We start from the raw sequence: 12,301 nt of genomic DNA on the forward strand, positions 1-12,301 counted from the left end.
CTGTTCCACATCCCCAGGAGCCAAGCATCAAGCCTGAGGCCACCACTGGTCCCTGCAAAGCAGCCGTGCAGCCCAGCCTGTGGAAGTGGCAGCCGTCCCCACTCACTTCATCTCTTTTAGCTCATTTTGTCAAGGCATTAAAAAAATTTATTTGCAATTTTTTATTACAGCTAATTGGTGCTGCTGCTTAAGTGGCTTATCTGGCTCCTGAGTTCATACTCTGTTTTTGGGAAGCTGAAGGTGGTGAAGGCCCAGAGGCTATGGGGTGGCATGAGGCAAAGAGTCTCTTGGCAGTGCCCGGCAGCCTCAGAGAGTGGGGAATGCCAGGATACCCCTGTGCTGCTGGGCATTCCTGGCCCAGGGAGTGAACTGCCCCTAATTCACAACAGTTGTGAACTTTAGAGAAACAGAGAAATTCGTGCAAGGTCACTCTGTGCACCCAAGCAGGACAAGCATGCTGTGCCCAGCATGCTCGCGCTGCTGCCCAGGAACCTGGTGCGCTCCAAGCTGCCAGGATTGGGCATCCTGGGGGATTTGGTGTGTGGCAGAGGGCAGGGGAGCTCCTGCATGTCCATGCCAGCAGGGAAGGCAAGGGAGGAGGGTGTCCTTGGGCCCTGCTGCACCCTGTCAGCTGGCAGTTCAATGGACAGCTGGTCTGGGAGCTTTCTGGAAACCTCTGATTCTTCAGTGCTGCCACCATACATCGCCACCCCTCCAGGCTCCATGTCCCTCTCCAGCATGCAGCCCATTGTCACTGTCATGGGAAGTGGGACCAGCACATGTCCCCAGCAATTGCCTGTCCATTCTGCCTGCCTGCTGCAATCCCACAGATCCCTGTGAGGGTGTGGGTGCCTGTTGGGGGATGGCATCTTGGCTCTAGGTCCAGCCTATGAGAGCTGGGATGTCCTCAGGCCTCAAAGGGACCATCCAATGTCTGGTCAGGCTTTGCAGAAATTCGGGTTCCCACAGATCACAGCATCATTCTGCTTCCCTGGGCTCTCATCCAGATGCATTTCCCGGGTCCCTGGCTTTGAGGGTGAGACCAAGGAGGGCTTTGCCCTGCTCAGGGCAGGAGGACATGCTCAGACCCCCGTGATATCAGTGCTCTCATCTTGCCCCCAGCATGAGCAAGGAGCAGCGCAGGGGTCTGTCCCCAATTGCTCAAGGGGTTGTTCCCTGATGCTGCTGTGCAAGTCAAAGGATTACCACAAAATCCCCTTTTAAAAGTGATGCAGGGCCATGGCTGCCCTGTGCCATGAACCCAGCACTGCTCCAGCCCCAAACCAGCAGAGTGGCTGCCAGCCCGCACCAGGGCCTGCCTGGGAGCTGGAAAAACCTTTCTGGTTTCAACAGGCTCTGGAGCAAAGCCCCTGGCAGGGAACTGACTTATTCTGGTTAGTGAAGTTGCTCACCTCACCCTCCTTGCCTTGGGTGCAATGTGCAGAAAACAGCCCCTAAAAACAAACAGCTGACAAAAGGTGTTGTGGCACATCCCAACAACCAGCTCCCAGCCCGGGAGGGAGGGGAGAGGAGAGGAGAGGAGAGGGAAGGTGTCAGGGCTGTGATGCTCCCAGGGAGCTTTAGTGCTGCTCACTCTGGGCAAGCGTTTGGCTGCCAGCTGCACCCTGTGCTTAGCCCCAGGCACCATCCCTGGGTGCTCCTCAGCAGTGGGATTTAGGGAGTTCTTTGGGGTCCAGCACCTGGCATATGTGGGCACTCAGAGACCTGTCTGGGTACATTTTGGCAAACAAAAGGTGGTAGAAAGCGTGACTTAGTGCTCACAGTGCTGCAGCAGAGCCAAGCCAAGCAGAGCCAAATGAGAGCCCAGAGTGTTTTGGCATCCACAGCCTTCATCCCCAGCCTCTGTCAGACAAGAGAGATCAGATCTTGAAGCCACAGCTGAGATTTTGGGTGTCTGCTTGATGCTGGTGTTTTCTGGCTGGGCAGCAGTGCTGGCAGCCTGTCTGGAGATGTGGCTGGGCACATACAGAGGGAGCCCCTCTGGAGGGGTTCTTGGGCTTGTGGCTGGCGCCTGTGCCTGTCCCTGCTCAGTGGGACAGGCCTTGCCCTGGTTTCCCTGCTGTGGTGCATGTGAAAGGGGCTGCCCAACTTGTGCCAGGGGTGCCCAGCACAGGTTTGTGCCCTGGGCAGGCAGGATGCCTGGGGAGCACGATGGCCATCTCACTGACTTCCCCCTCTAACTTCTCTCTTCTCTCAGGTGTGCAATTGCAACAAGTACCTGAAGGTCTCACGGGAGAGGATGAAGCAGCTGGTGGAGAGCAGCAGACAAGTGTCAGGGGAACACAGTGCAGGTGAGTGGGTGGGTGGTCCCCCTTCCTGTGCCCTTCCCTGTGATTCACTGCTCTGGACAGAGCAGGACCATCCCCCTGGGCCTGGGGGTTTCTCAGAGGGGGATGAGAGTGCCCTGCCATCAACCTGCCACACGGTGCAGACCCACAGAGCTCTTTCAGGTCCGGTTTATGTCTCTGCCCTGGCTGCCCTGTCCTGCCCTGCAAGGCACGGGGTCATGCATGGGATTGCCCAGCCCGGAGAGTTGGTGACATGCCAACGGTAGCTCAAGTGACAGCCTGAGACCTTCATCACCTGAAAGTGAAAAACTCAGCTTGGGTGGTGAAATGCCTCCTGGCTGGGGCTGCTCACAGTGCCTTCCTCACCTGCCCAGTGCCTCTTGAATTAGGTCAAGATGCAGGGAGGTGAGTCAGTGCCGCCCACCCAGCCAGGCTCCAGCGGGCACGAGGGAGAGAAGGCTCCTCCACAGCCCAAGGTGCATTGACCCACACACACTCCTTCCCACAGGGAGACCCATTTTGGTGGCAAACGACACCCATGGCAGGCACACCGTAATGGGAACGTGCCCCTGCTGCTGCTCCAAGCCAGCCCGGGCTCTGCCCCAGCCCTTTGGTGCATCCCTTCCCATCTGCTGCCAGCAGGGAGCAGAGGGAAGTGGCGGCTGCTGGGCGCTCCTGACCGGCTGTGGCTTTGCCGGGGCTGCACGTGCGGCTCTGGGCATGAGGAACGCGGTGGGGCGGCTTTTCCCAGGGTGCCGGCAGCCTGGGAGTGCTGTGCTTCCCCAGAGGCCGGCACATCCTCCCCAGCGGTTTCTCTGGTGAGGGCACTCTCTGCGTGTGTACCCAGCGACCAGACAGGCCAGTTCAGCCAGTTCCAGAGTATGGGAAATAGAAATGCTGTGGTTTGTGTTCAGAGTGAGCCGTTTTCCCTTCCCCCTTTGGGATGAGGTTGATGGAGCTGGGAGGGTCTCACACAGCACCGTGGCTCCCCCACAGAGACTCTTCCAGGGACCACCTTGCTATACTCCTTACACTCCATCTGCAACACGCCGTGTCCCTACCAGGCTGTGCAGTCTCCTGCTGGGTCCCCCCATGTACCTGGGGGTTCATGGGGAAGGAGCAGGTGGGACCCCTGTGCTGGCCATGTCAGCCATGGCACTGGAGCGTCCTGCAATGGGGCACATCCTCTGCCCCGAGCAGGCAGGGCAGGGACCAAAGGTGCCACAACATCCCCAGAGAGGTGGGTGAGACATGAAACAGAAGCTGTGATTCCCAGACAGGTGGGCATAGCAGGGCTGGAGACTTGCCAGCCGAGTCCCCTGTGACCCAGGGCTCTGGACCCATTCTGAGGGTTCCATTTCTGTTTGGATTTTGCTAGGAGCTGCAGGGATTGCAAGCAGGGATTGCAAGTGTGAGCTTGACTAGGTTGCCCCAAAATGTCTCACCTTGGGTCAGATACTCAGGAAGACAAATAGGAAGGGTGTACTGACAGTGTTCTGTCAGCACTTGGTGGGGACAGTGGTGGCTTTGGAACAGGCTGGGCAGCCACAGAAGTCGGTCAATAAGAAAAATCTCACATGTTCCCTGATTTCCTTTACATTTTCCTGCTGCAGCAGTTGGTGGCAGGACCTGCTCTGCCCTTGTCATGGCCCAACACATGGCATGGGGGTGTTCAGCACCCACAGCCCCACACCAAGACTGTCCCCTGTCCCATGACTCCAGCCCAGGCCATGTTGTCCCTGTCATGCCCCTGTGCATGGCCCAGACCATGGCCAGGTGCTGCTGCTTGGCAAGAAAATGCCTTTTTCCTCCTCCTGCTTCCAGGCAAGGAGGGAACATCCTCCCATGGGGGCCTCACCTCTCCAGGGAGCTGATGGGTGCTGGGGAAGATGGGTGATGGGGACACATCCTTCAGGACCACCTCTCAACACAAGTCTGCATCTAGCCCAGGTGTTCCCAAGTCCTGGAGTCCAGCTGCAGCCAGTGCTGCTTCATTTGGTTCCTGGATTTTTATAGCAGGGCTTTCAAGAGATGAAAGTACAATTATTCATCCTGCAATAGCTCACTCTTACTTGGACCTAGGACTTTCACAGGTTTTAGGGAACATAGTCCTTGACACAGCCACATTTTTCCCTGCGTGAGGGTTTTGACAAAAGTGCTGCAAATAGTTTCAAGCCCCGACAGCTTTTCCCTGTGATTGCCCAGTGGGATGCTCTGAGCAGCTCAGGTGCCTGGAGCAGACAAGGGCAGAGAGGGGAGCAGGGCTGTGAGTCACCACAGGGCACAGGCAAGTCCTTGCTGGAGGCAGTGACAGATTGTGGCTCCCAAGGGACCCAGGGGAATGGGCTGTATCACAGGCTCTTGTCTGGTATGGGGAACTCTTGCTTAGTCAGTGCAGTAAAACCAGCTGGCACAGGGCCCCAGAGCTTGGTGGGTGCTCTGCCAGATGAAATCTGGTCTCTGGGAAAGGCGAGGATATAGCACATTCCATCGGGTTGGGAGCTGCCAAACAGAGGAGGCGAACTTAATTGCAAAATCTCCCCTCACCATCTAAAATATGCTGCAAAAAGATGAAAACAATGGATCCTGCTGCCCTTGAGTCGGTGGTGCTGACCAGGCAAGGTGTAGCCTCCCTCCCATGCTGAGTGGGCACCCTCCCTGAGCAGCTGCCAGCGCTGGGGCTCTGGACACAGGTGCAGGATAAGTCCCTAATGGCCCCAGCGGTGGCTGCAGGAGCAGCTGGAGTGTCCCTGCACTGGGTGGCAGGATGGCATCGAGCAGCTGGGGCACCCACCTTGCCCCTGCCAGCCTGAGCAGTGACTTGGGGTTTCTTTCCCTTCTCAGTCCTCGGCTCCACCCGAGCCTGGGGAAAAGCCATCAGAGACAGCTCATGGCAGGTGGGAGGAAGAGCTGCAGGCCACAGTGTGGGGAAGGCTGGGGTGGCAGCATGACTGTCCCTCCTCTACAGCCACTACTCTGGGACAGCTGAGGGCATGGGCTGGTGGGACCCACTCCCCTGAGCCAAGAGCTCTGATGGACCGCAGGAAGAGCCCCCTGCATGCCTGAAGCCCTATAGCTGGATGCTTCCCCGATCTACAGTATTTGGCTTTGCTGTGAGCATCACACTTGTCTTGTGGAAAAGGTGTGAGATGGATCCTTGTCCCATCCTGGGAGTGTTCTTGCACCCATGGATCCTCACTGCTTTGTACCAAACTCCATTTGTGGAGCCAAGGCACCCCCATTGTCTTGGGCTGCTCTGAATACTTCTGCATAAAAGGGGATGAGTTCCTGAGGGGCTGCACCCCTGAATCCAGGGGATCCCCTGCCCCCTTCAGCCATCCCATGCATTTAGTCTCTCTTTTCTCCAGGGTGCAACAGAATAACAGGAGCATCTTCATGTGCTCAAGCAGATCAGGGATGGACTGGTGGCTGCAGTGGTGAAACCAGCCAGAAACACCCCCCCCAGGCTCAGCTGCGTCGTGCTCTGCCAGCTTTCCCTCTTCAGTGGAATTCACTCGCTCATTTGTAAAAGCAGGGCAGGACTGGGCCCCGGTGATATTGCTGTGTGTGCTGGCTTGCAGAGCTCTGTTGTGCCTGCTGACAGGCGCGCTGTGCACAGCGTGCCCTGGGAAGGAGCTGGGGGCCATTCAGAGCCGGGGACCATTGCATGCTGCTGCCCAGCACTGGGTACAGGGGCTGGCAGGGTTCTCTTCACAGCGGCACGGGGAGATGAGAGCAGCTGGAGCTGCCTCTTGCTTGAGCTCATCCTCTCTCCTCCACCCTGGGAACATCTTAAGATCACGGCCAGGCTGCTGCAGCCCAGGTTGCACAATCCCGGGTCCTTTGTCCTTTGCTTATCTGCCTTATCAAGGAGGAAAAGATAACCAGGCATCTTCAGTGCCCTGCAATCAGCACATTTCTCAGGCTCGTAACTCCTCTTATCAGGCTGATCTCTCACCGAGGCCGAGGTTTCCCATGCACCTTTGTACTCCAAGAATGCTCGCAGGTCTGTGTTCAGCCTTGTGCAAAGCCTCGACAAAGCTGCGAGCTTTCTCCCCAGCCCCCCAGCCCCGGCTGCAGCTGAGCCCCATACACCGCTGCAATAGCTTGGGCTGTGGTGGGGGCAGGGCTCGGGGCTGGCACAGGGCTGCTGGACCCACAGCCTCTCCAGAGGCAGCAGGAGCTGCCAGGTGCTTGCCTGAGCCAGCTGGGACAGGCACCCAGCTCCTCACCCCAAGGCCTTGGTTCAGGCAGGGGTGACACAGAGGGACCTGGGCTAGAAACAGGGCCCGTGGGGCAGGATTTTGGGCAGAAGTACCTGGCTCCCTGGGAAGTTGTTGGCTACCGCCCTGATACCGAAAACCTGGGGGTGCCCAGGGCTCACACAGTGGGGACAGGATGTTCCCAGCCAAATCATGGCTGGGTGGGCTGCAAAAGGGGAATGGGCACAGGTTCAAAAGAGGATTGCCCTGATCCTGCTCTGACCCATCTTTCCAAGCTCTGCTGTGCCCCCCTGTCCTGCTGGGAAGTCCCGGTGCTCTCCCAGTAGTGCTGACCCAGCATTCCAGCATTGCAGCTGACACAATAGGCTGGAGGGACTACAGTTCACCAGTGTCATCATCACGGTGGCCTTTCAATGTGACCCCCACTAAGAGCCCCTCTGTGTGGGGGAATGTGCATCCCCTTGCCCACAGTGGGCAGCCCCTGTCCTGTCCCATGTCCACCCCACTGGGCTCAGCCCCATGTCCATGAGCAGGACCTTGCAGTGAGGCACATGAAGCTGCAGGTTCCTGTCTCATCCCTATCTCGGGACAAGTCACGTTGCCCCCACAGCCTCCCTGTGGCAATAGTTCAGGGGTTTTGTGGGACTACCAGAGTGATCCCAGTGGCTGTGGGTCCCAGAGGCCTCCATGTCCCCCCAGGTGAAGGGACTGTTGGTCCCTTGGACTGCCCAGAGCCTGTTCAGTGCCCAGGGTGTGGGATTGGCGTGGGTCTGCCCCACTGTCTTGGTGCTGGTGATTGGGGATGAAAGAAGGAGATCCAATCCAGGCTGGGGAGCTCCTGCTGCACCCACCTCATGGAGCACGGGGCCACCCCACCCTGGGGCATGCAGTAGGGGCTTGAGCACAAAGCAGGGCTGCTGCAGAGGTGATAGGTGTGTGCAGAGGTGGGATCCCACCACTGAGAGTGGCCCTGCTTAGCTCAGGAAAGAACCTGATGCAGAAATACGCAGAATGGGGGTGCTGCAGCATCCCCTCTCCCCTGGACATGGCAGCATTTGCTGGCAGTGAGACGTCAGGGTGGGAAGAGCAGCAGTTTTTGCTGTTCCCATGGGCTTAATTCCCACAGGTGAGCAGGGGTGGGCAGGAGCTGTGAGTGGGAAGCACGTGCGAGGCCAGGAGGAGATGGCTCTTGTGCTGAGCACTGCCCTGGGGACAGTGCCAGGGGACAACTGTTGCTGCCCATGGAGCTCTGCAGCACTCACGTGGGGGTGCCCAGCTCTGGGGGGCTGGGGGCTGCAGGGCTCGGCCCCTCACCCAGGGTCTGTCATCTCCAGGTGGCCCAGCCAAGAGGAGGAGAGGTGAGTGAGAGGCAAAGGGGTTTTTATTTTCAAGATGTTTTATAATGGGATTATTAGTTCCCAAGAAGTGTTTCAAATTGATTTGGTAAGGAATGGCTTTCCTTTCTGCTCCGCGGGGATGTGGTGGGAATCCAGCCCTTAGTGTGAACGTCACAGAGCGCTGCAAGCCACAGATCTGACAAGCTCCCAGCACAGGGAAGGATGCGCTGGGCTCCCCATGCACCCTACACATGCCTTTTGCTCCATCTCTGCTGGAACTCCAGGATGTGCAGCATCCAGGCAAGCTGGGATGCAGTCCCAAGGAAGCCATGGCTCCAGTGGGGAGGCCTCTGCCTGTCTGAAAGGGGAGAAAAAAACCCTCCCTCAACTGCTCCCCCCCCCGCATTTTCCCCTGGAAACCCCTGTTTTTCTGGGGGACCCAGCCTTTCCCAACTCAGTTTTCCTGTGTGTCCGGCTGGCATCCTGTGCATGGCGCCTGGTAGCCCTTTCACCCTGTCGGTGAAGGGAGCACAGGCATCTTCAAAAGCCCTGGGAAGAATTTGGTGGGAGGGGGAGAAGGGGTTTTACAAGCTCCCATTCAGAAATGGTCACTTTGAAGTGATGTAGCATTTTCAACCCTTTGAAGAGCCACAATTAGGAGGGGGCTGGTGCAAGCAAAGTCAAAACTACGGGGTGACCATCACGGCCTTTCTCTCCTCAGGCTTTTAAGGGATGAACTTTCCCTCCCTGCCTGCCTTTTTCCCACGAGCCCAGGGGGTGGGATTGGGGTGTTTGGGGGAGCTGGAGGTTTCCCATCCCCCTGTGCAGGAAAGGAGGGATTTGCCATTGGCTTTGCTGACCAGCAGCAGGACAGCAGAGGGAGCGTGTTGGAAGAGAGAGCAAATTACTCCATATCCCTGCAGGCGCACAGAATGGCAGTGTCCTGTCAGTGTGCTGGTGCCATGCTCTGGCCAGGGAAATTTTAGGGTCCATGATGGGGAAAGCTGTTGGCCATGGGTGCTGTGTGCTGTCAGTGTCATTTCCATTGCATTGGATCTAAAAGTCCCACCCAAGGTTGACGTCTCTCCCTTCAGTGTCTGGGGCGCGAGAGCAGAGAGGATGGGAGAAAAAAGGGTGTCCAGGCTGAGGCCACCCTATGCCACCAAACACAGTAGTGGCACAGGGCAGAGGGGGGTAGGAACAGCATGAGGACAGAGCCGCTGTTTTGCCTTGGGGATCTGCCACCCATTGGCAGGCTTTATCCTGGAGAAACCACTGGGAAATGGACTCCTCCTCCACATCCCTGCTCTGGGTGGCTCATGAATCTCCCGAGAGCAGCCTGGGTGTTTCACCACTTGCCAGAAATTTGAGAAAATGGGAAATTGAGGTCGTTTTCCCTTTAAGGATAGATGTCAGTGTCCAAAGCAGATGTGGAGGGTGAAGGAAAGGCCTATCCGTGAGGGAGGCCATGGGGCACTTGTTCAGGGCACACACCTGATTAACCCAGCTCTTGCCCAGTTTCTCAGATGGGGCTTGGGGCTGCTTCCCCTTGTGCTGTGGCAGCAAACCCCAAACTCGTGCTGCTGCTGGGCAATGTGGTGGCGAAGAGCTGGCCTGCAAATCCCCCATGAAAACATCCCCAGGGACAGCCATGACCCTGAGCATGGCTGTTGGTGTGCTGGGAACTGGGGGTGACTGTGCCCCACCAGCTCGGGCTGGTAATCTGCCCTGGGGAGGTGTGGAAGGTCTTGGGGGGGGGGGGGGGGCTGGGGAACCCCCCTGAACCAGGGGCTGGTGTGAGCTGAGCCTTCCACACCTCCCCCGGGCTGTGGCTCTTTCTGTTCCTGTGATGGGCAGGCCCAGACTCCGCAGGACAGGACAGCTCTGCCAGGATGGGATGGCCATTTCAGGGCTGTTCCCAGCAGTGTTCCCCCACGGCAATCCCCAGCATGTCCCAGCTCCTGACGGCTCTGGAATGCAGGGAAGGGCCAGCTGGGAATGCTGGTGTCCATCTCGGTCACAGCTGGCTCCTGACATGGTCCCTGTGATCCTGAAAAGGGTCGGGTGAACACCCCAGAAGTGCCGCTAGAGCGATGCAGGATGCCTTTTGTTGTCTTAATTGGTGCCTGAGCAGGACAGATCCCCCTGCCAAAACGGGGACATCCCGCAGCAACAACTGCAGCCCGTTCCCGACTGCCAGGCTCCCTGATGGATGGGAGGCAGCTCAGCCCCTCGGCTTCCGCTGCCCGGATCTGGCGACCTGCCGTGCCCCCGGGAGAGCCCTCAGCGGGTGCCGGACTGCCGGCTCGGGGCACTCGGTGTGCGGCGGCAGCGATCCCACGTGCCGGGGACGGGGCTGGGGGCGTGCGGGGACAGCTCAGGGGACAGCCCCGCGTCACTGTCACTGTGTCCCTTGCCCAGGGTACAGGGGAGGGTCACACACTGGGGATGGGGCCCAAAGCCTCGTGTCTGCGGTCAGGTCGGGAGAGTCGTGGGTGCCGTTAGCAGCTGATCCCGGGGGCGGTTTAACTAAAGCAGCAGGAGGGGTTTCCCTGCTGTTCGTCTGCCCCATAACGCAGCCGGGCGTGGGGGCACGGCATGGGGGCACGGAATCTGTGCTTAACCACGCGAGCCACCTTGAGACAGGCCTGTGATCCCTGCAGGGGTCCAGGCTCTGCCCCGCTCCGAGAGCAGCCTGGCCTGGCCTGTGACCGGGAGGCAAAACCACCGCACCCAGAGCAGCAGCAGCAGTGGAGCCATTGCCCAGAGCGGAACAGACCCCAAGAGACGGCGAAGGAACTGCAGAAGGTGCTCGGCAGCTGCAGGGGAGGAAGTGGCTGCATGGGTGCCAGGCTTAGGATGCCTTCTCCCCACTTCAGGGGATGCTCCTCCCTGAGATGCTGGGCAGAGCCTGGACCCCTGCAGGGATGACAGGCCCGTCACAAGGTGGCTCGCGTGGTTAAGCACAGATTCCGCTCATCACACCAGTGACTCGTGGTTTGTCTGCTGTCTCCTCTCTCCACAGGCTGCCCGGGGAGCCAGAGCTACAGTGTCACCATGCCAGCCTGTGACACAGCCCAGCCTGGCTGCGCCCCAGGCAGCAAGCAGGCGGAGGGGACGGAGCAGTGCGGGGCAGCCACGGTGCTGGCAGGGGACACTGTCCTGCAGGTCACTGCCATCCCCCCCGGGGTGCTGGACAGAGCAGAGCTCACCGACTTCTACTGCTGCACCTGCTGTGGGAAAGTGTTTTGGGAAGGGTCCCATTTTGGACGCGTCGTGTCCCAGTTTCAGGATGTTCTTGTGGCCTCTGGGGACGCACAGAGCATCTATGAGCTGAGCTGAGCTGAGCTAAGCTGAAGCATGGGGGGCTCCACAGGGGAACTGGGACTGCCTGGGAAACCTCAGCAGATTTTGGGCCGTGGGTTTCCAGAGAGAGGCTGGAAGTGGGGAGGCAGGGGCTCTCGTTTTAGGATCCGTGACAGAGAGCACTGTCACAGGTGCACCAGTAGTTTGCAACAGCCCAAAAATATATGGCCTCCATGAGATCATTAAAGCAGAGGTGGCTGAAGAATGGACCCTTTGCTTTATTTCTGCCCCTCTCCAAACTACACATGGCAAGATGGTGGGAGGGCTCTGCTGAACAAAACCACTGCCCCATCAGTGCTGACTCCACCTCACCCACACACCCCAGTGCCTCTCTACCCACTCACTCATGGGGAGCAGGAGCTGCATCCCCAATAGTAGCACAGGGCAGAGAGCATCCTGAGCACTCCCAGCCTGTGGGACATGTGCCAAGTCCCAACCCATCCCCAGCATCCTGCTCACCCTGACCCTCCTCTCCCAGCACTCCTTGGAGGCAGCTGGTGGGCATAGGCATGGAGGTCTGGGAGGCTGAGCATTGCTGGGCTCAGGGAAATTTCTGGGTGCACCACGATGCCCACTGGCACCTGCACTCCCTGTGCTGCAGCCTGGGATGCCCCAGCAGGGCCAGGCTCGTCCTGGGGGGGGCTCCTACTGGTGCCAAAGCTGCCAGCCTCTTCCTCCCCTGGGGAGACGCCTCAGCACAGCCCCGTGCCCAGGCTCTGTGCAGGGTACACAGGAGAGGCAATAAGGTGTGAGGGCCCACTAATACCAGGAACTGGAATCACTGGTGGGTCTGGCCAGACGAGGCTGCATCTCACCATGGAGATCCCAGGCAGGTCCTGCAGCTCCAGGGGGCTGCTGTCCAGTGCCTCCTGATCAATGACCAGGCTCACACCATTCCATGCTGAACAGAGGAGCATCTGCAAAATTCCTCCTCTAATCTGTTTTAACAGCCAGGCCCTGCTGTTATTGTTGAGAGGGCCTGAGGAGCTCTTGGCTGAGGTGTGACATTTATGAGCTAGGGAAGCACCAGCCCAGGCAGCTCATGCCTCTTCCAAAGGTCCTGGCT

At 58.6% G+C, this 12,301-nt stretch overlaps 1 protein-coding gene across 16 annotated transcripts in view; it reads left to right on the top strand.

Moving 5' to 3' along the window:
- EXD3 (exonuclease 3'-5' domain containing 3) overlaps positions 1-12,301 on the top strand; it is a 250,288-nt gene that overhangs the window by 234,240 nt on the left and 3,747 nt on the right. For 14 of the 16 annotated variants that reach the window (XR_007778955.1, XR_003945119.2, XM_030231030.2 and 11 more), the window contains one exon: positions 2,219-2,312. Coding sequence is in view for 14 of the 16 variants with exons in the window: in XM_030231030.2 (XP_030086890.2) it covers positions 2,219-2,312 (94 nt within the window). In the remaining 2 variants the exon portion in view is untranslated. Of the gene's footprint in view, positions 1-2,218; positions 2,313-5,677; positions 6,131-10,894; positions 11,443-12,301 lie in introns of those variants that run through there. The other 2 variants (XM_030231039.2, XM_050980869.1) reach the window with 2 other exon arrangements.

Source organism: Serinus canaria, chromosome 17, assembly GCF_022539315.1.
Source record: "Serinus canaria isolate serCan28SL12 chromosome 17, serCan2020, whole genome shotgun sequence".
Classification (NCBI taxonomy): Eukaryota; Metazoa; Chordata; class Aves; order Passeriformes; family Fringillidae; genus Serinus; species Serinus canaria.